Source organism: Rhinolophus sinicus, linkage group LG05, assembly GCF_036562045.2.
Source record: "Rhinolophus sinicus isolate RSC01 linkage group LG05, ASM3656204v1, whole genome shotgun sequence".
In the NCBI taxonomy this organism is placed as follows: Eukaryota; Metazoa; Chordata; class Mammalia; order Chiroptera; family Rhinolophidae; genus Rhinolophus; species Rhinolophus sinicus.
This window is the reverse complement of record NC_133755.1, coordinates 156420158-156447965: the sequence shown is the minus strand read 5'-3', so window position 1 is coordinate 156447965 and position 27808 is coordinate 156420158. Positions and strand designations below refer to the sequence as shown.

The 27808-nt window shown below is 37.6% G+C and overlaps 3 protein-coding genes across 3 annotated transcripts; 2 read left to right on the top strand and 1 right to left on the bottom strand.

Moving 5' to 3' along the window:
- Positions 1–174: 174 nt before the first annotated feature.
- LOC141571800 (trace amine-associated receptor 6-like) lies at positions 175–5755 on the top strand. Its single transcript, XM_074333960.1, has 2 exons — positions 175–234; positions 4754–5755. Exons 1-2 carry the CDS (start codon positions 175–177, stop codon positions 5753–5755), a joined length of 1062 nt encoding a protein of 353 aa, XP_074190061.1.
- A 7402-nt stretch (positions 5756–13157) lies between these two features.
- On the top strand, positions 13158–16012 carry LOC141571799 (trace amine-associated receptor 7a-like). Its single transcript, XM_074333959.1, has 2 exons — positions 13158–13259; positions 14963–16012. Exons 1-2 carry the CDS (start codon positions 13158–13160, stop codon positions 16010–16012), a joined length of 1152 nt encoding a protein of 383 aa, XP_074190060.1.
- An 8601-nt stretch (positions 16013–24613) lies between these two features.
- LOC141571900 (trace amine-associated receptor 6-like) lies at positions 24614–25654 on the bottom strand. Its single transcript, XM_074334007.1, has one exon. It carries the CDS (start codon positions 25649–25651, stop codon positions 24614–24616), a length of 1038 nt encoding a protein of 345 aa, XP_074190108.1. The 5' UTR covers positions 25652–25654.
- Positions 25655–27808: the final 2154 nt, after the last annotated feature.

Sequence of the window (27808 nt, the reverse complement as noted above, 5' to 3'; positions counted from 1 at the left end):
CTAATGTTCCTGAAACACTGATATTGGGCTTGGCCATGTGACGTAATTGATCAAGGCAATACACATTCAAACAGAAGCTTTACATGTAATTCTCTGGTTGAGCCCAGCTCTTGAGTTTCTACCCTGAGAACAGATTGTCTCCAAAGGAGCTGCTCCTTCAGCCTGGATCCCAGAATGAGAAGATGTGCTCACCTGCCTATGGGAGCAGAGCTGCTGTCATCCTGCAGCCCTCAGGTAAAAAAGCAAATGTGTGTTGTTGTAAACGATTGAAAATGTACGTGTTATGTTGAAAAATTGACTAATATGCACAAAGTTCCAGTGTCTGTCTCATGCTGCCTTCATTTTGTCCCATTCTTAACTCAACATAAAAGTACCTGACAGTCTTGAAAGTGCCCCTTCCCTATTTCCACAGTTTGACGTCAGCAAAGTATATTACGAGGTGTAACATCAGTCATCCTGGGATAATTGCAATCACAGGGCAAGCTTTCTTAAAAACAAATATTTTTCTATATCCCTTCAATTCTTCTGCCTTAGGAGATTCCCACTGTGTGCGGGTCCTGAACAGAATCCCAGGATTGTTCTGAGGGCCTTACATATGTTGCTGCAGGTTCAAAGTGTGTAGCCCTGACCTACCTTTCTCAAGGCTGAGGTTCAGAGAAGTGTAGTGTAGTATTTCCTCAAATATTTCAAATGTGATACTTTATTCAGTTTCTCAACCATTTATTGAGAACCTACTATGGGAGACAGTGTGATGCTAAACTCTGTTGAATCCAAATTTCCTGAAATGTCATTGTTGTACTAAAAAGCCTTTTAGTCCAAAGGCATGGAAATCACTACAAATAAGAACAAACGAGGCAGAATAAAAATCAGTTCCTAATAAAGTTACAACAAAGAGCTACGCTACTCAGGAGGGAGACGAAATAAGCAGTCTTATTTCTGAGGGATCAGTATTCAGAACTAAGGGCTAAGGAATCAGATGGGCCTGACCAAATTCAGCTTCAACTGTATCCTTTTCCTGTCATCTTGGGCACATTATTTACCTCCCATACCCTCAGTTTTCTCATCAGAGACAATGCCTGCCCCACGGCATTATGGAGATGAGGTGAAGTAATCACGTTGAATAAATTGTCATCGTACCTGGCTCAGGCAGTGCTCCATAAATTGTTGCAATCACGAAGACTTAAAATAGGGTGTGGCCTTTGAATTAGGCTTTAAAAATGGGTAGTTTTTAGGGGGTAGAATAGGCAGGGAAATACATTTTTCAAAGAAGGATATGAATAAAAATTTGTATGAACTATTCAAAAAAAAAAAAATCTCCCTTTACTGAACTTGGAAACTGAAAACTTTTCTACAAAGGGATGGGGCTCAGATAGGTTCAGAATATTGTCCTAGGTCACCAAGTTAACAAGGAACAGAACGGAGACTTGAACCACCTCTGCCTTCCAGCAGCATCGGAAGCTTTCTGTGACACCAGCCTGCCCCTTTCCCAGGAGCACACTTTGAAGGACTTGCAGCCTGTGTCTTGTTGGTCGTTGTTAACAGAGCTGGATAATTTCATGTACATGACACCATACAGACAATGTGTCTTTTTACATTTTTAATGTTCCTTTTCAAATAATTTCTTTCAATTATAAAATTAGTATTATCCATTACAGAAAATTTGGAAAATACCAAGAAGCCCAGAAGAGGAAAAAAAAATCTCTCTAATTCTCAGTCTCTAGAGAAAACTGGTGGCAACATTTTTTATATTATTTTTAGTCTTTTCACTCAAAGCATGCTGTTTTGAAGTATGCTGTTTGTATTGTGATTGTACTTCACTACACTTACTTTGTTCTGGGATCATGATAACTTATGTAACTGATATTCATTTCCTTTTTTTTTTTTTTTTTTTTGGATATTCAGGAGAAGGTGGCATCAGTCTGAACTCTGCCTCCACTGTCACATCTATTCTGACACACTGACTCTCCTCCTTTCCTCTTTCCCTCATAAAGACGCTTGTGATTACATTGAGCACATGTGGATAGGCCAGGATAGTCTCCTCATCTCAAGATCACATCAGAAAAGTCCCATTTGCCATGTAAGGTAACATATTCATAGGTCCTGGGGATTAGGACACGGATCTTGGGGGGCAGGGTGGCTTTGTTCTGCCTACCTGTGATTCCCTTCTCTTATTTTCAATCCAAGATCTTACGGTTTCACTAATAACATTAAAAGTTGTACTGCTGAGACCATGCATTTCCATATGCTCTTGACTTAAGAAGGACGGAGTTTCCTTGACTTCCAGTTACATATTTTTTATTTCTAGATTGAAACAATGTGGGTTTAACCTGAAAGCACAGCACACTGAGTAACACTAAAGAAACCAGAATTTCAAGCAGGGCGGTGCATCAATTGTTGAGTGTTTAAGTCCAGTTTCCTGGATAAGACCAGACTCAGGAATAATCAATAGCTGAAATAAAAAATATGGAGGGTTAGACCCCATTTTCTGACTCCTAAGAATGAAAAGCCTTGCTGAACACCAAATGTGAAATGATTTAATGCCATATTCAACAAATTCTTCAGACAAGGCCAACTCACTATTTTATTCTTTTTAAAAATGCATTTCCGTGTATTCTCCCAATGCTGGGGAATGGATTTCTATGTTATTTACCCACTCACCTGACTGAAACAAAACAACAACAAAGGAGCAGAGAAACAAAACAACAATACAAACTGCATTGTTTATTCATGGTGATACTGAGGAAAGTGCCTGATCTCATGGAGCTTACACGTTGTTGGGAGAGACAGACAGACAGAACGCAAGTAAGAAATAAGGTTATAACAAATTCTGGTAGCACAATTAAGACAATGAGAAAACAGGTAAATGAAAGAATAAAAGAGAGATATCAACCTCAGCTAAGACGATTTTTCTGAGGAAGTCATGTAAAAGCTGTGGCCTGAAGGATGACAAGGAGCCAGCTCTGTGAAGACCTGAGGAAAGAGTGATGCAGGTAGGTGAGACAGCCTGTGCAAAGCTGCTGGGGCATGATATTGCAGGTAGTGAGAGGATGGGGGTGGGGAAACATGGTTGGAGCATATTGAGCCGGGGGAGAATGTAATAGGATGCAAGTAGGGAGTTTTGCTAAGACTATTCAAAATCTCACAGGTCACACTAAAGGGTTAGAATACCCTTTTCAATACAATAGAAATCAGACTTTGGGCTTTGAATTATGAGCCCATCACAGACTCTAGAAATTAGGTTCTGATGATGGAGCGAGCCAGGAATCTATAGAAGCAGGTGTTTTGTTTGTTTGTTCATTTTTTGTGCCTTTTTTTTATGTGTGTGTTGCTGTGACTAAAATTAACTGCAGAATTCCCTGTCTTCCTATTGTCTGCTACCCCCTGTCTCTGCATGGTGAAGCAGACCTACAAGTGAGATACTAACTATTCTTAGAAGAAGGCTGATTGAATTTATGTGTGTCTGCTGGTTGCTCAGAGACAGTAACAGAAACTGGAATATAGTTGGGTTTATGGATGTCTTGTGAGGACTAAGGCCCCCTGCATCTTCTGATTACTGAAGCCTCTCTGCCTTATTACTCATATTACAAAGAATACACTCAAATTTCGCTATGAAGTGTTATCATATGTGATAGCCCCGCGCCTTTTTTTTTTTTTACAGAACTTCATACGTACAAAAGTTCTCCTGTATTTTGGCTGCTAAGACTTTTTCATTTTAGTAATGAGTACATTTAGAATTTGATCAAATGCTTTTGGTGCATTTCATCAGATAATCATAAAATTCTAATCTGTTGAAGTTAAATTAATAGACTTTAAATGAATAGACTTTATAGACTTTAAATAGAATTAAATTGATAGACTTTCTAACATTAAAGCAAACTTCCATTCTTGGATGCCAAGAATGGATGTATCATAGATGCCAATTATGATGTGTCATCTTTTTATATATTGCTGGCTTTAGTTTGTAAAAGTTTCTTTGGGATTTTTTGCATTTTTGTTTATGTGTAAGAGTGTTCTCTCATTTTCCTTTGTAAAGTCATCCCTGTGGGATTTACTACTGCGGCTGTTCTACACCAAACACTATATCTTAAGTGGACATTATAAATACAAGTGTCTTCTCCCTGTTCACATGTGCACTCCAGGGACTGCACGTTAGATGATTTGGGATATGGGGTTTGCCTGTGCGTCCTGGGGGTTAGTGTCATTACTCCTCAGTCTTGGAGGGTGGGTAGGAAAAGGGAACTAATAAATAACACATCACACACGTCTCACTCACTTGACAAAGAGGTATAGCTTCTGTAGCAAGGCCAGGGAGTAAAAGATATTTGATAAATTGCAAGACAAGAAATCTTTTGTGGCCAAAGCAAATTTGCAACAGATGTAGTTGAAGTTAAATGCTTTCTGAATTTAGGAAATTGTTTACAATTTTTTCCTAAAGTGTCATAATGGTAACAATTAATAATAATTAAACGTTGATTGAGTATTTAAATTTACTACAATGCTGTTTACTGAGCGATGTAAAGTTATATGTTCAGAGGTTAAACTTAAAATGGATATGTGACTTGAAATAGTGTGGAGATAATATCTGGTAATTATAACACGGGTATTCAATTTAAAAATCTCTTCTCTCTCTTCAGGAAATACAGAACTGCTTTATTTTAAGTGATTAGCAAAAGGGCAGAACTTCTGCAAGCGTTGACATGGTGTTGACAGCAGCATCATGAGCGGCATCTCGTCCCCCCCTGCATCTGCGCAGCTCTGCTACGAGAACGTGACCGGGTCCTGTGTGAAAACTCCCTACTCGCCCGGACCCCGCCTGATTCTCTACACAGTGTTTGCCTCTGGGGCTGTGCTGGCCGTGTTTGGAAACCTCCTGGTGATGACTTCAATCCTTCACTTCAAGCAGCTGCACTCTCCAACCAATCTCCTCATCGCCTCCCTGGCCTGTGCTGACTTTCTGGTGGGGGTGACCGTGATGCCCTTCAGCATGGTCAGGTCGGTGGAGAGCTGCTGGTACTTTGGGCGAAGCGTCTGTACTTTCCACACGTGCTGCGATGTGGCATTCTGTTACTCTTCTCTCTTCCATTTGTGCTTCATCTCCATCGACAGGTACATTGCTGTTACTGACCCTCTGGTCTATCCTACCAAGGTCACGGTGTCTGTGTCAGGGATATGTGTCGGCATTTCCTGGATCCTGCCCCTTGTGTACAGTGGGGCCGTGTTCTATACAGGTGCCAATGACGATGGGCTGGAGGAATTATCTAGTGCCCTCAACTGTATAGGGGGTTGTCAAGTTGTTGTAAATCAATTTTGGATTTGGGTAGATTTTCTGTTATTTTTCACCCCTACTTGTGTTATAATAATTCTGTACGGTAATATTTTTCTGGTGGCTAGAAAACAGGCTAAAAGGATTGAAAACATTAATAGTAAAGTGGAAGAGTTATCAGGGACGTACAAAATGAGGGTGGCGAAGAGAGAGAGAAAAGCAGCTAAAACACTGGGTATCACAGTGGTAGCATTTTTGATCTCGTGGTTACCATATATGATTGATTCATTTATTGATTCTTTTTTGGGTTTTATAACACCTTCATATGTTTATGAGATAGTTTGCTGGTTCGGTTATTATAACTCTGCTCTAAATCCTTTCATTTATGCTTTATTTTACCCTTGGTTTAGGACAGCAATGAAACTTATTATTACTGGCCAAGTAATAAAAGACAGTTCATCAAATGTAAATTTATTTTCTAAATTAGCCTAAACTTTAAATTTAAGAATTGGTGATATGTTGGGAATGTCCCAGTAATTGTGACGTGAAATACGGTACGTGAAAATGATCCATTAAATTGGGGAGAAATGGTACCTCAATATCAGTAGCATAATTTTTATGCTTTTATTTTCTTGGTAAGTTAAATATCTTTAAGAATTTGATAGAAACATATTTACTAAAATGGTTAACATAAAGATGATTTTATTAGTTTCCCCAAATCAATCCACTTCTCTGCTTTGTCAGTTGCTCATTATTATCCTTTTCTAGGCCTTCCTTTCAAGCTTACTTTTCTGTCAGTTTCAAAGGTTTCCTGGTTCCCTGTTCCCTGGGTAAGTCTTGTATTTCCTGTCTTTCTCTGGGACTTGGTTAACTTTGCCTTCATTTTGAGAAGTTTGTTTTTGGGGTCTGGTCTTTCTGGAGCTCGTAGAGATCGCTGAGCCTTATATATCAGCCATTTCAGACTCAGGACCTGGCTCCTATTTTATATTTTGTGGGTATTTTTCAAATGTGGGAATAACCGTGACCAGATGGTGTAATTTCCACAACAGTGATGGTCCTTGTATATGATTGCTTTCTCATTCCATGAGGTTTGTTGTTTTACCTTTCAGTCATGAAGGAAGTCGATTTTCTTTCTTTTTTTTTCTGTAAACACTATTTTGTAAACAAAGTTTGTAGATTATTGATGAAAAAAATACCAATGTATTATAAGCTATGGGAGAAGGATGGATTTTTAAAGAAGTGGTAATGTGGCATATAGCTTTCTGGAAAAATATGTTAAGCATCTTGCCTCATATTATTGATAAACTCAAACCTAATTTTTCCAGATGTTAAAAAACTCAAAGAAAATATTGCTTTTATAAATTTTCATTGGAGAGATCATGACTGAAAACCATATAGATTCATGTTCTCGATTTAATTTTTTAAATTTAAAAGAAAACATGGCCATGCCTAGAAAAAAAGTCAAGCTTGGAAAACTATGGGCAGCATACAAGATAAAGAGAGGGTTAATAGATTTAAAAATATAAAGGCCTTTTATACAGCAGTGAGACACAGACAAACACCCCACTGGACAAATTAACAGGCAATTTCACACAGAAAAAATAGAAGTGGCTAATTAAAATGCCAGATGTAAAAATAATCAAAAAATTGTAATGAAAGTGTGATGGAGTTTCATATACCAAGTTAGCAAATCTTAGAAGGATCCGTAATCCCCATTGTTAATGAAATCGTAGGAAACTGAGCACACTTGTGAGAGAATTGATCACGCTCACCTGCATCTCCAGAGAACATGATAGAGTTTCCAATTTCTGAGGGGCATTAAACAGTTTATAAAAAATGTAAAACATGCATGTCAATTGACTCTATAGTTCCATTTCTGGCCAGTAACCCTGAGAAAAGAGCCAGGAAAGGAAGCAAACATAACAAGGACACTCATTGTATAACTCTTAATTATTACTGGAAAAAAACCTAGATTAATATGGGATAAATTAAATGAATTATGCTCCTCCTATGTAATGGAATATTATAAGGCCTTTAAAAATTGCTAACAAGTTCTGTATAAATAGACATGGAAAGAAAACCACAATATCCATTTTAAAGGACTATATAATAGTACATAGAATATGGGCATTATATATGTACATACATTTATATGCTTTTACAAAGTCTAACTTTATGTATAATGGACAGTGTGTGATGTGGGGGTGGATTTACTTTGTTAAATTTATCTCTATCATTTGAATATTTCTGAATAAATTAACATATAAAAACTGTTACTACTATAATTTTGAAGTTAGGTTTGCTGGTTTGCTTGTTTTAATTTAATAAAAAATATATTCTGAATATATATGTACATATAATATATATTTGTATATATATTTATACACATATTATATATATATATCCCTAGTACAATATTTTTTTCCTATCTAATAAAACTAAATTGTAACTGCTTTGGTATAATTTAGGAGCTGCATCTTTTAAAAATATTTATTAAAAAAATAGCTAATATACAATATTATAAGTTTCAGGGGTACACCATAGTTATTCAATATTTATATACCTAAAGAAGTGATCTCCATGATAAGTACAGCAACCATCTGACACTATACCAGGCTATAACCATATTATTGGCTATATTCCACATGCTGTACATTACATTCCCAAGACTTATTTGTTTCATACCTTGAAATTTGGACCTCTTATTTCCCTTCATCTTCCCCTCCCTTATTTAAATTTTTCGATTACAGTTGATGTTCAGTATTATTTTATATTAATTTCAGGTGTATAGCATAATGGTTAGACATTTATATAATTTAAGAAGTGATCCCCCTGACTAGCCTATTACCCATCTAGCGCTCTATATAGTTATTACCATATTATTGGCTATATTCTCTCTACTTTACTTTACATACCCATGACCATTTTGTAACTACACTTTGTACTTCTTAATCCTTTCACCTTCTTCACCCTGCTTCCAACCCCTTCCCATCTACCATCACAACAAATCTAGTACCCATCTGACACCATATGTAGTTATTAAAATATTATGACTGCATTCCTTATGCTATACCTTACATCCCCATACCTACTTTGTAACAACCAATATGTACTTCTTACTCCCTTCCCCTTTTTTCACCCATGCCCCCAACCCCCATCTGGCAACCATCGAAATGTTCTCTGTGTTTAAGAGTTTGTTTCTGTTTTGTTTGTTATTTTTGTGCTTAGATTCCACATATAAGTGAAATAATATTGCTTCTGTCTTTGTCTGATATACTCCACTCAGCACAATACCCTACAGGTACATTCATGTCACCACAGATGGCAGGAACCCATCCCCTTCCATGATTGAGCAATATTTAATTGTGTATAAGTACCACATTTTCTTTATCCATTCTTCCACTAACAGACATGCAGGATGCCTCCACATCTTCGCCATTGTAAAAAATGCTGCAGTGAATTTATGGATGCACACGTCCCTTAGAAATAGTGCTTTGGGTTTCGGATAAATACCCAGAAGTGGGATTACTGGGTCCTTCATTGTCTCTTTTTTGTTTTAAAGTCTATTTTGTCTGTTATACAAGTAAGTATTGCTACCCTAGCTCTTTAGTTTGTTTGTTTGTTTCCATTTTCATGAAATAACTTTTTCCATGGTTTTACTCTCTGTCTGTGTCTGTCCTTCAATCTGAAGTGAGTCTCTTGTAGGCAACATGTGTAAAGGTCTTATTTTCTTATCCATTCACCAACCCTCTGTCTTTTGATTGGAGAATTTATTCCATTTACATTAAAAGTAATTGTTGATAGATATGTATCAATTGCCATTTTATTATTCATAATTTGGACCTATCCCCCCCACCGCCCCACCTTAAAGAAATCCCTCTAAGATCCCTGTAATATTGGTTTGGTAGTGATGAACTCCTTTAGCTTTTTCTTATCTGGGAAGCTCTTTACCTTTCCTTTGATTTTAAATGATAGATTTGCTGGGTAGAGTACCCTTGGTTGTAGGTCCTTGCTTTTCATCACCTCAAAAATTTGTGCCAGTTCCTTTTGGCCTGCAAAGTTTCTGTTGAGAAATCAGCTGAACATCTTATGGAAGCTTTCTTATAAGTTACTATTTGCCTTTCTCTTGCTGCTTTGAAAATTCTCTCTTTGTCTTTAGTCTTTGCCATTCTAATAAGTCTAGGTGAGGGCCTGTTTGGGTTCATCCTGTTTGGGACTCTCTGCACTTCCTGGACTTGTATGTCTATTTCCTTTGCCAGGTTAGGAAAGTTTTTAGTCATTATTTCTTCAATAGTTTCTTCAATAGCTTTTCTCTTTTCTTCTGGCACCACTATGATGCAAATGTTGTTACTCTTAATGTTGTCCAAGAGGGCTCTTAAACTCTCCTTATTTTTTTGGATACGTTTTTCTTTTTGGTGTTCCAATGGGGTGTTTTCTGCTACCTTGTCTTCCAAACTGCTGATTTGATCCCTTGTTTCCTCTCGTCTGCTGGTGAATCCTTCTAGTGCATTCTTCCTTTCAGTTACTGTATTCTTCACTTCACTTGGTTCTTTTTTATGGCTTCTATGTCTGTCTTATGCTTGCTATCTCTTTGTGGAAGTTCTCACTAAGTTCCTTGAGCATCCTAATAATCACTGTTTCGAACTCTATCAGTGGAAAGTTACTAACACCCATTTCGTTTAGCTCTTTTTCTGGATTTTTCTCCTGTTGTTTTACTTGAGACATATTTCTTTGTTTCCTTATTTTGGCTGCCTCTCTGTTTTTTTCTATGTGTTAGGTAGGTCTTCTATGTCTCCCAGGCTTGCCCAGGTTGCCTTATGTAGTAAGTGTCCTGTTGGGCCCATTGGCACAGTCTCTACACTCTGGGTGCTCCAGAGAATCCCTTGTGTGGGATTTGTGTGCCCTCCTGTTATAGTTGAGCCTTGATCTCTATTGGCACATCAGTGGGTGGGATTGACCCCCAGGCTGATTGGCTATAGGGTTTGGCAATGTCCATAGCTTACAGGCTGCTGTGCTGGGGGCTTACCCCACTGAGTAGGAATCACCCCAGCGGACTCTGGTGCCTTTTGAGACCACCCTTTGTGTGTGCCGCTTGTGGGACTAATTAGGAGGAGTTCTGCTATGGTCTGAAGTCAACCTCCAAGTTTATTTGTTCTGGGGCCTCTTTGGAGGGTCTCCAGTGCAGGCCTAGGTCACTCACTGCCTGTGACTGTTTGGGGAATACCTGGTAGGAGCTACAACGTGATCTGTGGTTGTTTGCGCCTGTGCTAAACCTCGAGGTGCGTGAGAGAGACCATGCTATGACCTGAGGACGTCAGCACGAGTATCTGGCCTGGGGTAGCTGCACAAAAAGCCTGGCCACCTGAGGCCTGCTGCCACCTGCTGGCACTCTTAAGGTTCAGCTGCTGATAGAGTCTCATGTGTTATGCAAGCTGTGTGAGGCAGGGCCTCCGAGAGTCACTATAGTGGGAAGAGTTGTGGTCACTAGCTTAACACAGACTCTGGTTTGGTGCCAGTGCTGAGCCTAGAGCTACTCAGCAAAAGTCTCAGAGCACATCAAGGCCAGTACTTTCCCTTGGGCCCAGAGACTCCAATATTTTGCCCAGAAAGATTGCAGTGGGGGCAGGACTGGCTGCTCTGGGAAAATGTGCCTCCGGCATTGGGGGAGTTGAATAGGGCAGGGTCCCAATGAGTCAGCAGGACACAGCCCCAGAGCTCACCAGACCAATCAGATTCAGATTTGGCCTTGTGGGGGCGGGCTCAACACAAGAAAGATGGTGTCCGCCTACCTGCTGAAGGGAGGAAGACCTCACACAGGAAAATGTGTGTTGCCCTTCAGTGTTCCCCGGAAGCCGCATACCTCAGTTTTTCCCACCTTTTGTCCCTGACACCCTCCAGTTACTATCCCTCCACTGGAGCCTAAGGTAAGTGCCTGTGAGTGAGTGAGTCTGTATGTGGGCCCGTTAAGAGGACATCTGGGTTTCCCACAGCCTTCTGTCCCACATGAAGGTCACAATCCCCACTGTTTTTTACAGCCAGGTGTTGTTGGGGCTCCTGGTACTGGCACCAGTACTCTGGGCGGGGGAGCCTGGTGTGAGGGTTTCGGGTCCCTCACTCCTCTGGGGGAAACCTCTGCAGCCAAGATCTGCCTCCTGATTCTCAACCACCACACAAAGGTTTGGGGTCCATTCAGCCTCTCTGTCCCTCCCACCAATCTTGACATGGCTTCTTTATATTTTAATCATAGGACTTCTAAGGGGCTAGACTTCAGATAGTTCTCCAGGTTGATTGTTCTCGAATTTAGTTATAATTTTAATGTGTTCATGGAAGGAGGCAAGCACAGAGTTTAGTCTGCCACCTTGTATCATTTTAGGAGCTACATCTTAAAGTGATTAAAATATCTTGGAAATGACATCTTAACATTAATAAAGTATTTGTAATATTGTTTTGCTGCATGTCTTTAAGATCTTCCATCTCTTCCTTGACGAAATATTAATTATGTGCTGCTTCATAGCCTCCTATGAATACATTCAGCCTAATTCCACTTTACATCCCTTCCACATTAATATCACACCCTTGAGTTCCATTGCCACATATAGGTATTTCTTAGGTTTCCGTTAATATAGATTTGCAAAGTCATTCCCTCTTCTGGTCTTGTGTTGTATGTCCTCATGGGTCACACTTTGTACCTCATCCTTTGGGGCTGCTGGGACCTGAGTCTGATTATAGGTCTATAGGGAAGGGGTGTTAGGGGTGGTCTGAGGAGGGCCAGTGATCCATTGTAAGGCAGCTAGCTCAGGTGAGAGGATTATAGCTTCTTCAGGCAAAGGGAACTGACCTCCTCAGGCAGCCGTGAGAAAGCTTCCTCTACTGGCAGAAAAGGCTTGACAGAATTTAGGAGATGGAAGTTGCCAGTTTCATATGGGCCTGCCTATCTGTCACCATCCTAATTTTTAGTATCCCTTTCCTTCCCAATCAATGCCAGAATTTTAGCAAAAGATGCCGTGGGAGTTTGAAAATTCAATTTGCATTTTAATTTAGCCACCTACAGAATTAGGCTTGGGGTATGGTTTTGAGAAACTCAGTCCTATGGCTATAGAAAATATGGGTTCCATTCTTTCAAAGTATTCATTGTAGCTTTCAGGTCCCTTATACGGAACTTGAACTCGTAATTTATAGCCTCTCTAGCTCATTATTTTCTTCCCCTATGTTCTCCTGAGCAGTTAAAAAAAATAAACCAACTCATTATACTGGTCATTTTAACAAAAATGTTGTATAAGGCAGCAAATACATGTCACCCAGAGCCTTTTCTTCCGTAGGCCCTTGCTTACAGGTATCTACAGATACTGTGAGTAAATGTTTTAGCATAGTAGGTAATGGGCTGCCAGTTTCTTTGCTACCACTGGAAACAGGGTCTTTAATGCCTTCAAATGCCTCACAACGTATTTAAAACTAATATGACAAGAATCATAGACCTAAACACAAAAACTGAAATTATAAAAATTGTAAAAGAAATACAGAATAAAGTAATTGTGATGTTGTTTTAGGCAAAAGTTTCTTAGACAAGAAAAAAAGCATTAACCATAAAGAATTTATCAGTTGGTTTTTATCAAAATTAAAACTTTGTACTCTTCAAAAAATACTCTCAAGAAAATGAAAAGTCCAATATTCCTAACATATATTTCTAGAGGACTTGTACCCAGTCAACTCAATAATAATAAAACTTGAAATCTATTAAAAAATGGTCAAAAATGTCAATGGACAGTTAACCAAAGTGGACATATTAGAGGCCAATAATAACATGGACAAATTACCAACATCACCATTCATAAAGTTTAAAACATGAGATACTATTACATAGCATCTAATATGGTTAAAATAAAAAGAAATGGCAATGACAAGTATTGAAGAGAACTTGGAGCAATTGGAACATTCAGAGATTGCTGATGGGAGTACACAATGGTCTATTACTTTAAAAAACAGTTTACAGTTTCTCGTACAGTTAAATATACGCTTCTCATATGATCTAGCAATTCTTCTCCCAGGCATTTTTCCGAAAGAAATAATAACACATGTCGATGCAAAGAATTGTGTATGGATGTTCATACCAATACTATTAAGAACGCCAAACTGAACATAATTTCAAATGTGCAACAACAGACTCGTGGATAAAATAATTGTGATATATTAACACAGTGGCATATTGTTTAGCGATAACAAGGCATGAACTGATAATATACCTAATAAATGGAAAAATGTTACAGACCTTGAGCTGAGAGAAAGCAGCTGGTCACAGAAATCTCATAGTATATGATGCTATTTTCATACCAGGAAAACTAATCAGTAGTGATAGAATGGAGACCAGTGATTGCCTAGGGCAGGAGGAGGGAGATGTGGGGATAGATTGACTATTAAAAGGGCACAAGGAAAATTGCTGAGGTGTTGGAAATATTCTATACCTTGGTTTTGGAGGTGGTGACGTGGGTGGTAACATTTATCATGTCATCAACCTGCACACTTAAAAGTGTGAAATTTTCAAATGCAAAGTAGACCTCAATATCAAAAAGCTGATTTTAAAAATGACCAGAAGTCATGCATCAGAAAAATATTTTTCAAAGCCTCAGCTGAGATCTTTTCTAGAGCTCGAAGACAAAAACCTTAATTTGTCAAAGGTCGCATACAGAGTCATAATATTGGAATCTCCACTTTCCAAATATTAAACATTTTGTTTTTTTAATATCTTCCACACAGTTCCTATTAAAAAACAAACAAACAAACACACAAAAACACCTTATCAGAAACTACATTTTATTTGTACATACAGTTCGTTTTATATCTCCTTGAGGAGAATACCTTGTACTCTGCTCTCACACTTTTCCAAATCAGAATTATTAAAACTAAAACTGAAGCATTCCAGTGTTCAATATATAATTTTGCATTTAATTTCTTCAGCACAAACCAATACTGGAAGTGATGAAGAGTTTTACTGAAAGAGCTTTAGTGACAAACAGGAATCATAAACATATGATCTTACAAAAATAAAAATGCAATCTCAATAATAACTAAAAATAAACAGTATGGCTTTCAAATTCTGGACAAAGGTTTTCAAAGACAGGCACTATTTCCATTTCCTTTTCTATTTCATGAAAAGTTCAAATGTCATCAGGGATTCGAAGCTCGTAAACTTATTTTAACATAAATATAATCATTATTAAAGATTTTCTTTCCACACATTGCACTATGGGGATTCAGTCTTAAGGGCTTTGGGTATTTGCAATTATTTAGCTACTTTCCTGAGGGGGCAGAGTGTTTTTAGTGTTATTCTAGCTCTTATAAATTAGGAAAAGAACGCTAATAAAATGTGGCATTCGCATATGCATTATAACAGCTCTTGGAAGACTAACACTTCTCAGATAAGAAATCCTAGGTAATGCAAAGAAATATTTTTATATTTAAATAAACATAATTTTTTGTAAAGATAAAAATTAACTGCTTATTCAGTTCAAAGTAAATTATTTTATGAAACGAAGATATGAGTCAGTTTCAAAACATGAAAATAAGGATTTGTACTTACAAAGAAATAGGGACAAAAATTTGCTGGCAATTGCTGATATATTGTACACATTCTTTTTAAAGGACTTTTGAAAATGACGTATTTGGAATGACACGTTTTGCCCTAGAGGATGATAGCTTTTCCAGGTATCAAAACAGAGAATCATGGGCAGTGATTTGCCAGCTCCTGTAGCTACACAGCTCTGCTACGAGAACGTGAATGGATCCTGTGTCAAAACTTCCTACTCGCCAGGCTCCCGCCTGATTCTGTACACGGTGTTTGGCTTTGGCTCTTTGCTGACTGTATTTGGAAACTTCTTGGTGATGATTTCAGTTCTTCATTTCAAGCAGCTGCACTCTCCAGGCAATCTTCTCATCGCTTCCCTGGCCTGTGCTGATTTCTTGGTGGGAATCACTGTGATGCCCTTCAGTGCAGTGAGGTCTGTGGAGAGCTGCTGGTACTTTGGGGAGACTTACTGTAAATTTCACTCTTGTTTCAATGGATCATTCTGTTATGCTTCTATCTACCACTTGTGTTTTATTTCTCTCGATAGATACATCGCAATCACTGACCCTCTGGTCTACCCTACCAGGTTCACACCCTCTGTTTCTGGAATATGCATTGCCTTCTCCTGGCTCCTTTCCATTATTTATTCTTTTTCCCTTCTTGGCACAGGAGCAAATGAAGCTGGGCTGGAGGAACTAGTAAGTGCTCTCACCTGTGTGGGCGGTTGTCAAGTTGCAGTGAATCAAAGTTGGGTATTGGTAAATTTTCTATTATTTTTCATACCCACACTTGTGATGATGATTGTTTACTTCAAGATTTTCCTCATTGCTAAACAGCAGGCTAGAAAAGTTGAAAGTATGGGCAATAAGACTGTGAGATCGTCAGACAGCTACAAAGACAGAGTGGCCAAGAGGGAGAGAAAAGCCGCAAAAACGTTGGGCATTGCAGTGATAACATTTCTGATTTCATGGTCGCCATACTTCATTGATACAATAATTGATGCCTTCCTAGGTTTCATCACACCCACCTATATTTATGAAATATTAGTTTGGATTGCTTACTATAACTCAGCTATGAACCCCTTGATCTATGCTGTATTTTATCCTTGGTTTAGAAAAGCCATCAAACTGATTGTCACTGGTCAAATCTTAAGAGAGAATTCCTCAACAATAAGTTTATTTTCTGAGTAGTTTCTGTATTTAGATTGTGACGATTGAAAATAGATTCTGAGTGGACTCAAAATGGGGAGAAAAATATTGATCATAAATGTGCAAGATCTTCTTAGGTAAAGTCATAGAATTCTGCTTCAATTTTGACCCAAACACGTAAATTCAAGTTCAATTTTCTTTGGTAAATACAACACTAAAATCTGATTGTAGTGGAAACAGCACAGCCTTATAGCCATAAATGACTGCATTGCAGTACCAACTCTGACATTTAATACTGTGATCTTGGGTTGCTTAGTTCTCTCTGATCTTCACTATACTTCTCTGGTTAATAACACCTCCCTTGTAGTATTCTTGAGTAAATGTAATATACTACAATCAATCCCTGGTGATATCTTTTCTCAGTTCCTGTGTAATATTTTTCTATTAAAATGTGAATGCAACTAAGAAATATTTAGAGAGGTGATGGCTCCTTGCTCAGAGAGGGCAAAGCACTGAGTCTACACTGTCTGGTGTTCAGCTTTGCAGAACCAAAAATGTGATGTCAGAGTCACATACAATCAGTCCAGACATAGAGCATTAAGTACATATCAACTTAGTTATTTACAATGAGAGAGGTAACCAGTGTCATAAGTAATAACGTTCATTTATTCAGGGAGCTTCTTACTGGTGAGTAAGTCTGCTTGTAAAATTACATTAGAGTTCAGAAGTGGTACCAGTTAACATATGTTTAAAGCAAGGGCTTTAATCTTGTCATTCGTTATTTTACTTTATTTTGAAATTAACTTATTCATTATCACTTAAATTGGGCATTGTTCCAAAATTATTTACAGGGGCTTCAAGGATGTAGAAAAGCATAATTTTAAAAAATGTTCAAAAAAAGAAATAAAACTGAAATGAAGTATATAAAATAAAGCCAAGGCAAAGGCTGGAAAATAGAGTGTTTCCTATGACCCATAAACTTGGTTCCAAAGCTAAAAAGGGAAACTGAATTAGTTGTGCAATTCACAATGGATAAACCAAGCCAGTTATTTCAGAGAGTTTTCTTGCTAGTAAAACTGAAGGGTGCTGTATGTTTCATGAACAATGTAAATAAATTACTTGATTCTATTCTACCTTTTGTCACAATAAGACATCAAGATTTTACAATCAGATTATCAGGTTTTGGGGCAGGAGTGAATATATATAAAACAATTCTTGCTGTATTTCTTTAATTTCTAACTGATGTAATAAAGCATTATCTATTAGCACATCATTTCTAACTATTATCACACAAATGCTTTGAATGGGTAAGCCTCTTCTAAGAGTGAGTTATTTCTGATTATACTGTTCTTAGGAGAAACTCTTGTCTTTATTTCATTTCACAGATGACGAAAGTCACCCTAGACTGTTTAGTGTCACTTTACCCACAATCCTTCAGTTCCGACATTGAATATCATCAATTTATTTTGCTTCTTGTGGTTTCACTATAGTAACTCTTTCTAATCCTGTTCTGCAAGCTACCGAATAAACATATTGCCTCATTTTAAAGATAAAGAAGCTAAAATGAAAGTGTTTAAGAAATCTGATGAATGTGATAAAGCTTCTGGATTCAAATAAGTATTTCTAACATCTAGTTTAATACATTTACTCTTATCAGTCCTTTTTTTAAAATAGCCTTTCTAATATGTTAGACAAATCATCTAATTTTGTCACTTGCTTTCCAAGATCAACTTAATATCCTGTCTATTTTTACGAGTGTTTGAAAACTTTCATTATAAAAGACACAAGCTACTGTCATCATTATTCTCTTCTGTGAACCACTCTGGTTGGTTCACAATCAATTGGCCTTTGCTACAAAGAACATTTATTGAGTGCTTATGGTATGTAATACATGAGTTCTGGAACCAAAGGATATAACAATAAAAGCAATTTAAAACTAACATATATTTATCTATGTCAATGGGACACTCATTCTGTGCATGGAATTGTCTTAACTTCATGAACTCACGTCATCTTCACAACAACCTTATGAGCAAGGGGATATAATTACTTCTATTTTAGAATGAGGAACCTGAGGCATTAAGAAGTGAGTCACATGCCCCTGCTGGCATACTTTGTTTAACAATAGAACCAATATGGACACCCAGGGGCCAGAGAGTAAGTGAAGTAACCACTAACTTCTTCCTCTCCTTACAAAAGAGAATGTGCCCACCCTCCATACTCAACTGGTTGAGAACAATTTGGAATACGTGCTTTTATATACATTTCTGCAAATTAAAAAAAATAACCATCATAAAGCAAAGTTCATCATAAACAAAGTTCTTTGGGGAGATGGGGACATTGGAGGCAGTAATTAATTTGCTGTGATATAAAATTTTAATGTATGGTTTTCCAATCATCACATCTTTTCATTATTGAAATTGTATTTTATTGTATGAGATTTTGTTCCCCTGAGGGTCATTTAGATAAACTGTATCTTAATTACTAAGGCAGGGTTGGTCTAAACATCAAGCAAAATCATGATCTTATTGTTTTATAGTATTTACTTATTTGGTTCCTTTGTACCTTTTCTCCACACAAACGACTTCAACTCATCTAAGCATTGTTGAGGGATTCGAAATTTCATCTAGCTTTTATCCTGCGGATTATATTAGTTCATTATTATATGTAAAAATATAATTATGTTTGCAAATTTTATTCACCCTTAATAGCTCAGGTATTTAACAGGACCTAAAGTTTCCCTTTATGTTTTTTCCATGTGTAAAGATTAAAACAATGGAGACAATAGATGGATTTCTATGCATCCTTTCTTAGGGACCACTATGTTCATTGTGTCTGTGACATTACTTTCTGCTTTCTAATGATTTGCTGTGCATATTTGTTTTCCCCCAAAACTGTGTTATTCAGGAAGATGTCCCTTCTTTTCATTTTTATAGTGCCAGCAGAAACCTTCCATTATACTTGGAAATAAAGAATAATCAATAAATATTTACTGAACAAATAAATGTATATTTCCTTTAATTGTGGAAATAATAAGTTTATATAAAATGTGCATTGTCATATTAAGAAAATATGAATCTGCATGAATCATTTTTTATGCATCAAAGTGGTTATCATTATCAACTTTCTAAGAAATGAAGGAGAACTCTCAAAATAAATGGTAGGATGGTGGCAAGTATTCTTCAAATTATTCAGGAAAAGCATAAAGAAATGGAACTCTAGTCATCAGATTTGTCCTTCCTTGCGTATCATTGGGACTCGTGGCCCACTGAATATGTCACTAGATTTGGAACAGTCTGCACTTGGTGCTTTGCAAACAGACTATAGCTACACTATTTTATGTACTAGTGCACGCAGACTTGCTCTACTAACTCTCCATTCCCAACGTTTTAAATCACTGGGGGTAGATTATAAAGGTGTCCATGAAATTTTGGAGATTTAAAATCCCATAAAAGGTCTATTCTAATTCTAAATAAGATTTAAAATCACACCCAGTTTAGCACTTTTATCTTTCCTATTCTGGTCAGGGCTATCTGAACCTAGGCCTCAGGGTTCTGTAATGGGGAGGGGGGTAAACCTGCTTTAATGTTTTGTTTTGTTTTTCCTCTCTCCTTTTCTTCTTGTAACCCCATCCACCTTGCACAGTAGAGCAGGAATGGAATAAGGAGAATATTAATAATGAGAGAAATATTAATAATGAGAGAAAAGTTTTCTCATTCGGCCTGGTAATGCCATAGGCCTTACATTGTGGCAGACGCCCAAATGTAGGCTCTGTCATGCGGTACATGGGTGACTCATTTAGGGAGAGCCTGCCCAGTGTCCAGTTCCCGATGTGCATGAGCCACTCCAGATCACCTCTTTCTACTTCTCTTTAGAATCTGTCTATGAGTGGAAACCTTATAGGCTTTTGCTTCTGGAGTCTCTGTCCAGGCGACCACACCATTGAACAATGTATTGGGAACATGATTCAGTTCATTCCCTCTTTAGATCTGCTTATTTAATAATCTCACTGACCTGCCCTGTGTTTACGTTGAGCAGAGGCAAGTAGACTAGGAGAGAGATGGCTGGGAGGAGAATTGGGCTGGCAGGGAGAGAAGCCCCTACTTTCACTTTTTCAAGTGGTAAAGATGCATGAGTTTCATGGGCTACTAGACACGTGGGAGCCAGTCAGGCTCGGCCCTTCTGGCAGGTCTCCCAGTTCAGGGTGCACAAAGTTCTGTGACACATCCCACAGGGCTTGAGGAGGATGTTGGAAACATCAAACCAGTACTGATCTCAGGATCAGGAACTAGGGAATGAAAATGCCTCCTGCAGGGATGTCTGAAGCACCCAGATATGCTCTGCATGACAGGGACTCTATGGGAGGGCTCACTACACAGAGGTCAGGACCACCAAGTAAAGGTCACAAGGAGACCAAATTTGGTGTCAAATCATGCTGCTCCTTTTCTTCTCCTCTCTCCTCTATGCTGTGGAATAGAGCAGAAAAGGAATAAAAATTCAGACATGCCTCTTCCCTACAACTAGGCTTTTAAGCTTAGACCACACTAGCTCTGGACACAGGGAGGGCAAGGCTAGTCAATTGGATATAGAAGGTCATTTTAAACTGGAGCCGACCAGAATGAAAATCTTTAACACTCAGAGTGACTGGACATCTGTCTGAGATCTCATGCCTGGATGATGATGGAAGAATTGCTAGAGCTCATTTGGAGAATGTGATTGGAGAAAAATTAATTTTGTGTTGTTTCTCACCCTGATAAAAGTATTCCATAAGCAGTTAACGTACATTTCTAAAACATGCCTGTTAAACACAAATGAATCATGTGATAAATAGAATGAGAGTTGATTCAGTTATGCAATATTTTGAAGATTTCCTTGGACTGTTAATTAGACATAGTGAGTGTGTGTTATCAACACCAACCACTGTTCAGTTACAGTTTAACTCTTTGACCCTCCTTTGTGTTCAGGTACTTCTAGCCTCTAATGCCAAGAGACAAGAATACAAAACATTCTCACCCTTTCCTCTCAGTAACAAACTTCTGAGTTTGGGCACTGGATAGACCACAGAGATAATTAATGCATCTTTTTCCCACCTCTATCATAATGAGGACTGTCCCACACTGTCAGGCCCTGGGGATATGGCTTATTTAATGGATTTTTATGTTTAAAATGTTTTAGAGAAGTTCAAAAGTTAAGGGTTGAGTGTAGATGATGTAAGGTAACCAAAGTTTGCCTCTACAGCCTGTCCTTGGTGTTAGAATCATAACCCCCTGAAAAACATGACCACTGACTTAACTTGATCTTTATCTGATACAAATGCATTTACTCAAGATGGTCTTATGAGCAAGATAGGAAATCATTTATGTGCAAGAATTTTAGAGGCTTTAAGAAGCGCCTCCGATTTACATCTCACCTCAGCATGAGGCTACGTGCTCTTTATTGACTAATCCCAAATATGAAAATATAAAGAAACTTAGACTTCTAATAAGTTCAATGGTGTAAAAAAAAGGTTAAAAAAAATGGAGGACAATCCTCCTCTTTTCATAGACTGTAACTTATATTAATTTCTCTGTGTGGTTGATTTCTTGGACATCTGCTTCCATTGGATCACATCAGGTTTATTATCATTCATTACTATTGCACCGTCTCTAATGGTTGGAGTCGAGCAGATGCAGCCCTGGTTTGTTTTGAAAGGCATAATACTGTTACCTGCTGAAATATCACCTTTGCTATTAAAAATACAAATGGGTCCGGATAGTGATTCCTAGAAATTTGGGTTTCAGAAATAATAAAATTGGTTAAAAATTGGGGGAACTAACAAATAACTGACTTTTAACTTTACCAGCTAAGAACATCAAAAATAGCAGCAGCAGCAGCAGCAGCAGCAGCAGCAGCAGTAACAATAAAGGACAGTACTGTAAGTTGAATAAATGTTCTATTATGAAACACTCCATCATTCTTAGTTTTCTCCTATTTCTGACCAATGAGAGGTTTGCCACAGTCCAGCTCATTCCCAGACTGGCATTTCCACATAACTGGCTTAGAATTTGAAAGCAACAATAAAATGCATAAATACTGAGAAAAAACTTTAGAAATACGTTTCCTTCAGTCTAGGTTCTCTGCCCCTCCTAGAACCCTAGCTTCACCTGAGGACTGTGACATGTATGATTTAAATTTTTATATAAATATTTTAATTCACCTAAGAAAGGAGAAACTAAATTATATTTTCCCTAGATGTATATGAGTAGGTTCAACTCTTAGAAAAGTCCTCATTTTCCACATGCTAATTAACATCAGATATTATTGATCATTCTAATATTTGCCAATTTGATATATAAAACTCTATTACATTTTTAAATGATTTGTACAATTGGCATCTTAATGTATTTATTAACCATTTACATTATTCCTCTGTAAATTTGCCTGTTCATTTGTTTAGTGGAATGTTTGTCACTGCCTTACTATTTTTTAAAAAGATTTTACAGTTTTAAACCCATTAACCCTTTTTCATCATCTATACTGCCAATGATTTTTCCCGTTTGTTTTTTCTTTTTTCCCTAAACATGGCTTTGTTTTTTCTAAAGTTTTAAGAAATTTAAATTGAGTGTGTGAACCTATATGGATTTTTTGTTCCACCAGTGAAATAATGCAAAAGCTATAGTTTCTCTAATTTTTAGCATCATCTAATTTATTCCATAAACTGGAAGAATCAGTTTTGATTTTGTGAAATACATGAAGCAAGATGCCTTACATTATTGTCCCCAAAAGTTATATGTCATATCAATATTTCTTGTATAAACCCTCCTTTTCCCATAACTTCCAATCATTTTCAATTTTATCATGGATAACGAATAAATTTTGAATAGTGTTTAGAAAAAAAAAAGGTAGAAAATTGACCTCCATCATGACTGGTAGGTAAAACAGCACACATCATGTAAAAGGACAATCGCTATTGCAGAAATTGTAACATTTGCTCATGGTTATTTCCACAATTACAAATACCACGCAAAACATAAAATATGAGTCTTGTCTTGAGTCAAAATGGATGATGTATATGGACTAGAATCTATAGAGGCCCAGAAAGACCGACCCTCGGAACAAGCTGCTAAAAATGAATTCAAAATTAACTGAGTCCAGAGAAACACAGAAACACAAGTCTTTCACAGGGAACATGGAACCAGGAAACCTTTGAAAATGACAGAAAGGTAAGCTTGGTAGGCAAGGCAAAAAAGATACAGGAGGCCCGGAAGAAGAAAATAATCGACAACTGACAGAGCAGGAAAGAGCACAGATTTGAGGAAACTAGAAAATATGAACTTTGTGTCAACCACTATAGTAAATATGTTTCTATCAAATCCTTAAACACATTCACTTCACTAAGAAAGTAAAAGCATAAAGGTTATGCTGTTGAAATTGAGGTACCATTTCTCCTCAATTTAATGAATCATTAGCATGCACTATATTTCATATCATAATTATTGGGAAAGTTTCAATCACATTTTCAATTAATTTCAAATTTTTAAATTATCAATTTGGAATTTAGGCTTATTTAGAAATTAAATTTATGGTTGATGAACTGACTTTTATTTCAGGGCACTTATAAGTTTTATTGCTCTTCTAAACCAAGGGTGAAAAAAAAATCATCACTCAAATGATTTAGAGCAGAGTTATAATTACTGAACTAGCAAAATATCTCATAAAATATGAAGATGTTATAAAACCTAAGAATGAATTTTGAATGAACCCATTACATATGGTAACTATGAGATCAACACTAACAGTAATATCCCAGGTTTTAGCTGCTTTTTTCTCTCTCTCTTAGGCACCCTGGTCTTGCATTTCCTTGATAATGCTCTACTTTCTACTAATCATTTTCATTTGTTTTCTAGCACCAAGTATTACTGTACAAACTCATCTAAACAAAGATGGATGTGAAAATAATAGAAATTCTATCAATATCCAATTTGATTTATAAGAAGTTGATACTACCCAAGAAGCAGAGGTCACGTACTAATTCCTCCACATACTAATCCTCATGGGTGACTGTATACAAGGGACAAAATCCAGGACATGCTTAAGCAATTTCCTGGAATCAACACCATGCATACATTAAGTACAATAGACTAACTGCTACCCAAAAGTTTCCCTTAGGAAAATAAGCAAAGAAAAGAAAAGAAAACAAAACAAAACAAAAAGACACACACACAAAAAGCAACAGCCCCATGAAGTCACAGAGAATTTTTTGAGAAGTGGAGAGTGAGTATTTTTTTGACAAGTTGAGAATGAGTATAAAACTTTGTAAGGAAAAGAGAAAGTATTCAAAGAAAACAAACATTTTTTTCAGGTTCCAAAGGGAAGAGTCAATGGAATGAAAAGGAAAAGGGAGGGCAGGAAGTGTCTGCAGGGAGTGGGGCATGGTGAGCTCTGCCACACCTAACAAATAGGATTTAACATTTATTAGTCAAATAAATATTTTTGGAGAAGTGACAAAGAAGTACACATCCTAATATAACTGGAAAACATGGAGTTATCCTATAAAGTTTGAAGAAAAAGTTTTTTCTCTTCTTTAATAGTCTTACTTGATTTTCAAAAACTCATTTCAATTGGAAAATGTGAAGATGTCTTCAACTTACTCAATCCAATTGCTTATATTTGTTCAGAGAACAAATTCACAGATGATGAATTGTCCTTGAAAATCTGACCATTCACAATAAGTTTTATGGCTTTCCGAAACCATGGGTAAAATAAAGCATAAATCAAAGGGTTCACGGCTGAGTTATAATAAGCACACCAGCAGCAAATCTCATAAATATAGGCAGGGGTTATGAAGCCCATAAAGGCATCAATCACTGAGTCAATACTATAAGGTAACCACGAAATCATAAATGCTATCACCATGATACCCAGGGTTTTAGCTGCTTTTCTCTCTCTCTTGGCCACTCTGGATTTATAACTGTTTGAGGATGATTCTGTTTTGCCACCAGTAGTTTCAATCCTTTTAGCCTGTTTTCTAGCCACAAGAAAAATATTACTATAGAGAATGATCATCACGATGGTAGGTATAAAGAAGAATAGGATATCTATCAACACCCAGTCTTGATTTACAACAACTTGACAACCCCCTATACAGTTGAGGGTACTAGATAATTCCTCCAGCCCATCGTCATTGGCACCTGTATAGAACACGGCCCCGCTGTACACAAGGGGCAGGATCCACGAAATGCCAACACATATCCCTGACACAGACACCGTGACCTTGGTAGGATAGACCAGAGGGTCAGTAACAGCAATGTACCTGTCGATGGAGATGAAGCACAAATGGAAGAGAGAAGAGTAACAGAATGCCACATAACAGCACGTGTGGAAAGTACAGAAGCTTCGCCCAAAGTACCAGCAGCTCTCCACCGACCTGACCATGCTGAAGGGCATCACGGTCACCCCCACCAGAAAGTCAGCACAGGCCAGGGAGGCGATGAGGAGATTGGTTGGAGAGTGTAGCTGCTTGAAGTGAAGGATTGAAGTCATCACCAGGAGGTTCCCAAACACGGCCAGCACAGCCCCAGAGGCAAACACTGTGTAGAGAATCAGGCGGGGTCCGGGCGAGTAGGGGGTTTTCACGCAGGACCCGGTCACGTTCTCATAGCAGAGCTGCGCAGATGCAGGGGGGGCCGAGTTGCGGTTCATGACGCTCCACTTGATATTTGAAGAATGCTGTCCTTCTTGATTATAGCAAGAAGTATAAGATTCTAATTCTCTGTACTCCTGGAGGAAAAACATAAATACACCAGGATGGCGGAGGAAATTATTGGATATTACTAACTTTTTTTTTTAAATTTTCCAATATTTATTATAAATCTCAAATGTTTTCTATAACAAAACGCAATACAACAAAAATTATATTGTACGAGATTACTGAGGGGGTTAATTTCAGCTAATGATCGCTTCCCTTAATTTGATAAAATTCCCTTTTAGTTAAATATGTGTTTTCTTTTTTACCTCCAGAATTTCTCTTTGCAACAGACACTGATATGGGAAATAATTATAAGGCTGAAGGATCACCTCCTGTTTATTTCTATGTTCTCTGAGCTGTGATCCTGGCTAAAGCAAGCAGAGCTTCCACATAAATAAATGCCATTAATGGGGAAATCCCCAGATGGAATCCCTATAGTGCAAGGTGTGAATTTAGAAGACTATTTTCAACAGTGATTATTAAGAAAGTTGTTCTACAAAACAACTCTTTACATTAACTTGGGTTAGCTGTTACGTTTCTCAAACCAAAGATTTCTTTGTTCTTAGACTTGAACCTTTCCTCTATTCTCAATCCTGACATAGTCACCTTATTGGGTTTTTGTGAGCGAAACAATAGCGTGCAGGCAATGAGAGTCAGGACTTAGCTTTTTCTTTCCTGTTAAGAATCATTTTTGCATCTGCAGTAGTTATGAGCAAACAGAAAAGGTAACAAACATTGAGGACATCTTGAGATTGATGAAATACATTACAACAAAGCCTTAAAACCCAAAATGATATGTAAACACACTAGCATTTTTAAGGTTCTGGTAGAAAAGAGATCAGTTCTCCTCTCAAGACATTTTCACTGGAAGAATATTTGCAAGTTCTCTTCATGAATGTGAGAAATGGGAATCATCAAACCATCTGACTACATGTTTGTTTGTGGTTCCAGGTGCCAGACTTCCTGGTCCCAATGCTAAAAGAAGTCAAAAGGAACAATGAGCAGAAAGTTGTAACATGGGAACACATTCCTTGGCAATTCGCATGCCTAGAATATTGGAACACTACAGAGCAAGGAAAAGCCTTATTCAGCCTTCCCAAAGAAGGGTTCAGGACTCTTGTCAGTGTAGAGTTGTGACCTTATAGAGCTTTGTGAAATTGCTTTTCAAGTTATAAAGTGCCATAGGTATTGGTATTAATCCATCTGGCTATCTGATTCCTAATCAAGAAAATTAATACTCTTACCCAATAATCTCTTAGATTCCTCCTAGTATTTACTGAGAGTCTGATTTTGTAAAGTAATGTCAATTGTTTATATAGGCAGAGACCTAGGCCAGGCTCTATCAGCTTCAGCACTATGGACATTTGAGTTCACATAACTCTTTGATGTGGGATCTGTCCTGTACACTGAAGGGCTTTTAGCAGCATCCCCGCTGCTAGATACCAGTAGATGCCAATACAGTTCCCCCCAACTGTGAAAACCAAAAGTGTCTCTAGACATTGACAAATGTCCTCTGGGGGGGCAAATGTCTCAATGGCCTGCTCTATTGAGAACCGTTATTCTAGGATAAAAAAATATCACACGATACCTGCCACTTTTGGTAAAGAAATAACTTTGTCTCTCCCTCCATTATTCTCAGATTCATTCACTAGTTAATTCATCCATTTAATACATATTTATTGAGTGCCAGGAGCTGGGTGCAAAGTAATGAACTAAACAGATGTGATTTCTATCCTCATGAAGTTTACAGCCTTGGAGGGGAAGAGGGAAGGAAACCTTTAACAAGTAAACAGAGAAATGGTTGTGTGAATACAGATTGTGAAAAGTATTATGAAGGTTAAATACAATAGTTTGTGATAGTGAAATAAGCACCTAGACAAGAAGGTATAGACAAAAGAGTTCTAAAAATCAGGGTAAGACAAAAATGATGCTTCAATATTTTTAAATTATAATATGAGATAGACCAGGAAAAGAAATGACAATGGAATGAATGGAATAGCTTGGGTTTGAGACCATTGTTAGCAGGTGGAAACAATGCATGTGGAATATTATGCCAGCAAAAAAGAGAGACAGAGAGAGGAAGACAGAGATGGAAGCCTAGCTGTGGTATG

What these genes read in the sequence shown, in the direction of transcription:
- LOC141571800 (XM_074333960.1), top strand. Translation starts at nt 175, where the DNA reads ATGAGAAGATGTGCTCACCTGCCTATGGGAGCAGAGCTGCTGTCATCC. An exon ending in TGTCATCCTGCAGCCCTCAG is followed by an intron (nt 235 to 4,753) that starts GTAAAAAAGCAA and finishes GCATCTGCGCAG; the next exon opens with CTCTGCTACGAGAACGTGAC.
- LOC141571900 (XM_074334007.1), bottom strand. Translation starts at nt 25,651, where the DNA reads ATGAACCGCAACTCGGCCCCCCCTGCATCTGCGCAGCTCTGCTATGAG.
- LOC141571799 (XM_074333959.1), top strand. Translation starts at nt 13,158, where the DNA reads ATGACAAGTATTGAAGAGAACTTGGAGCAATTGGAACATTCAGAGATT. An exon ending in AAAACAGTTTACAGTTTCTC is followed by an intron (nt 13,260 to 14,962) that starts GTACAGTTAAAT and finishes TAGCTTTTCCAG; the next exon opens with GTATCAAAACAGAGAATCAT.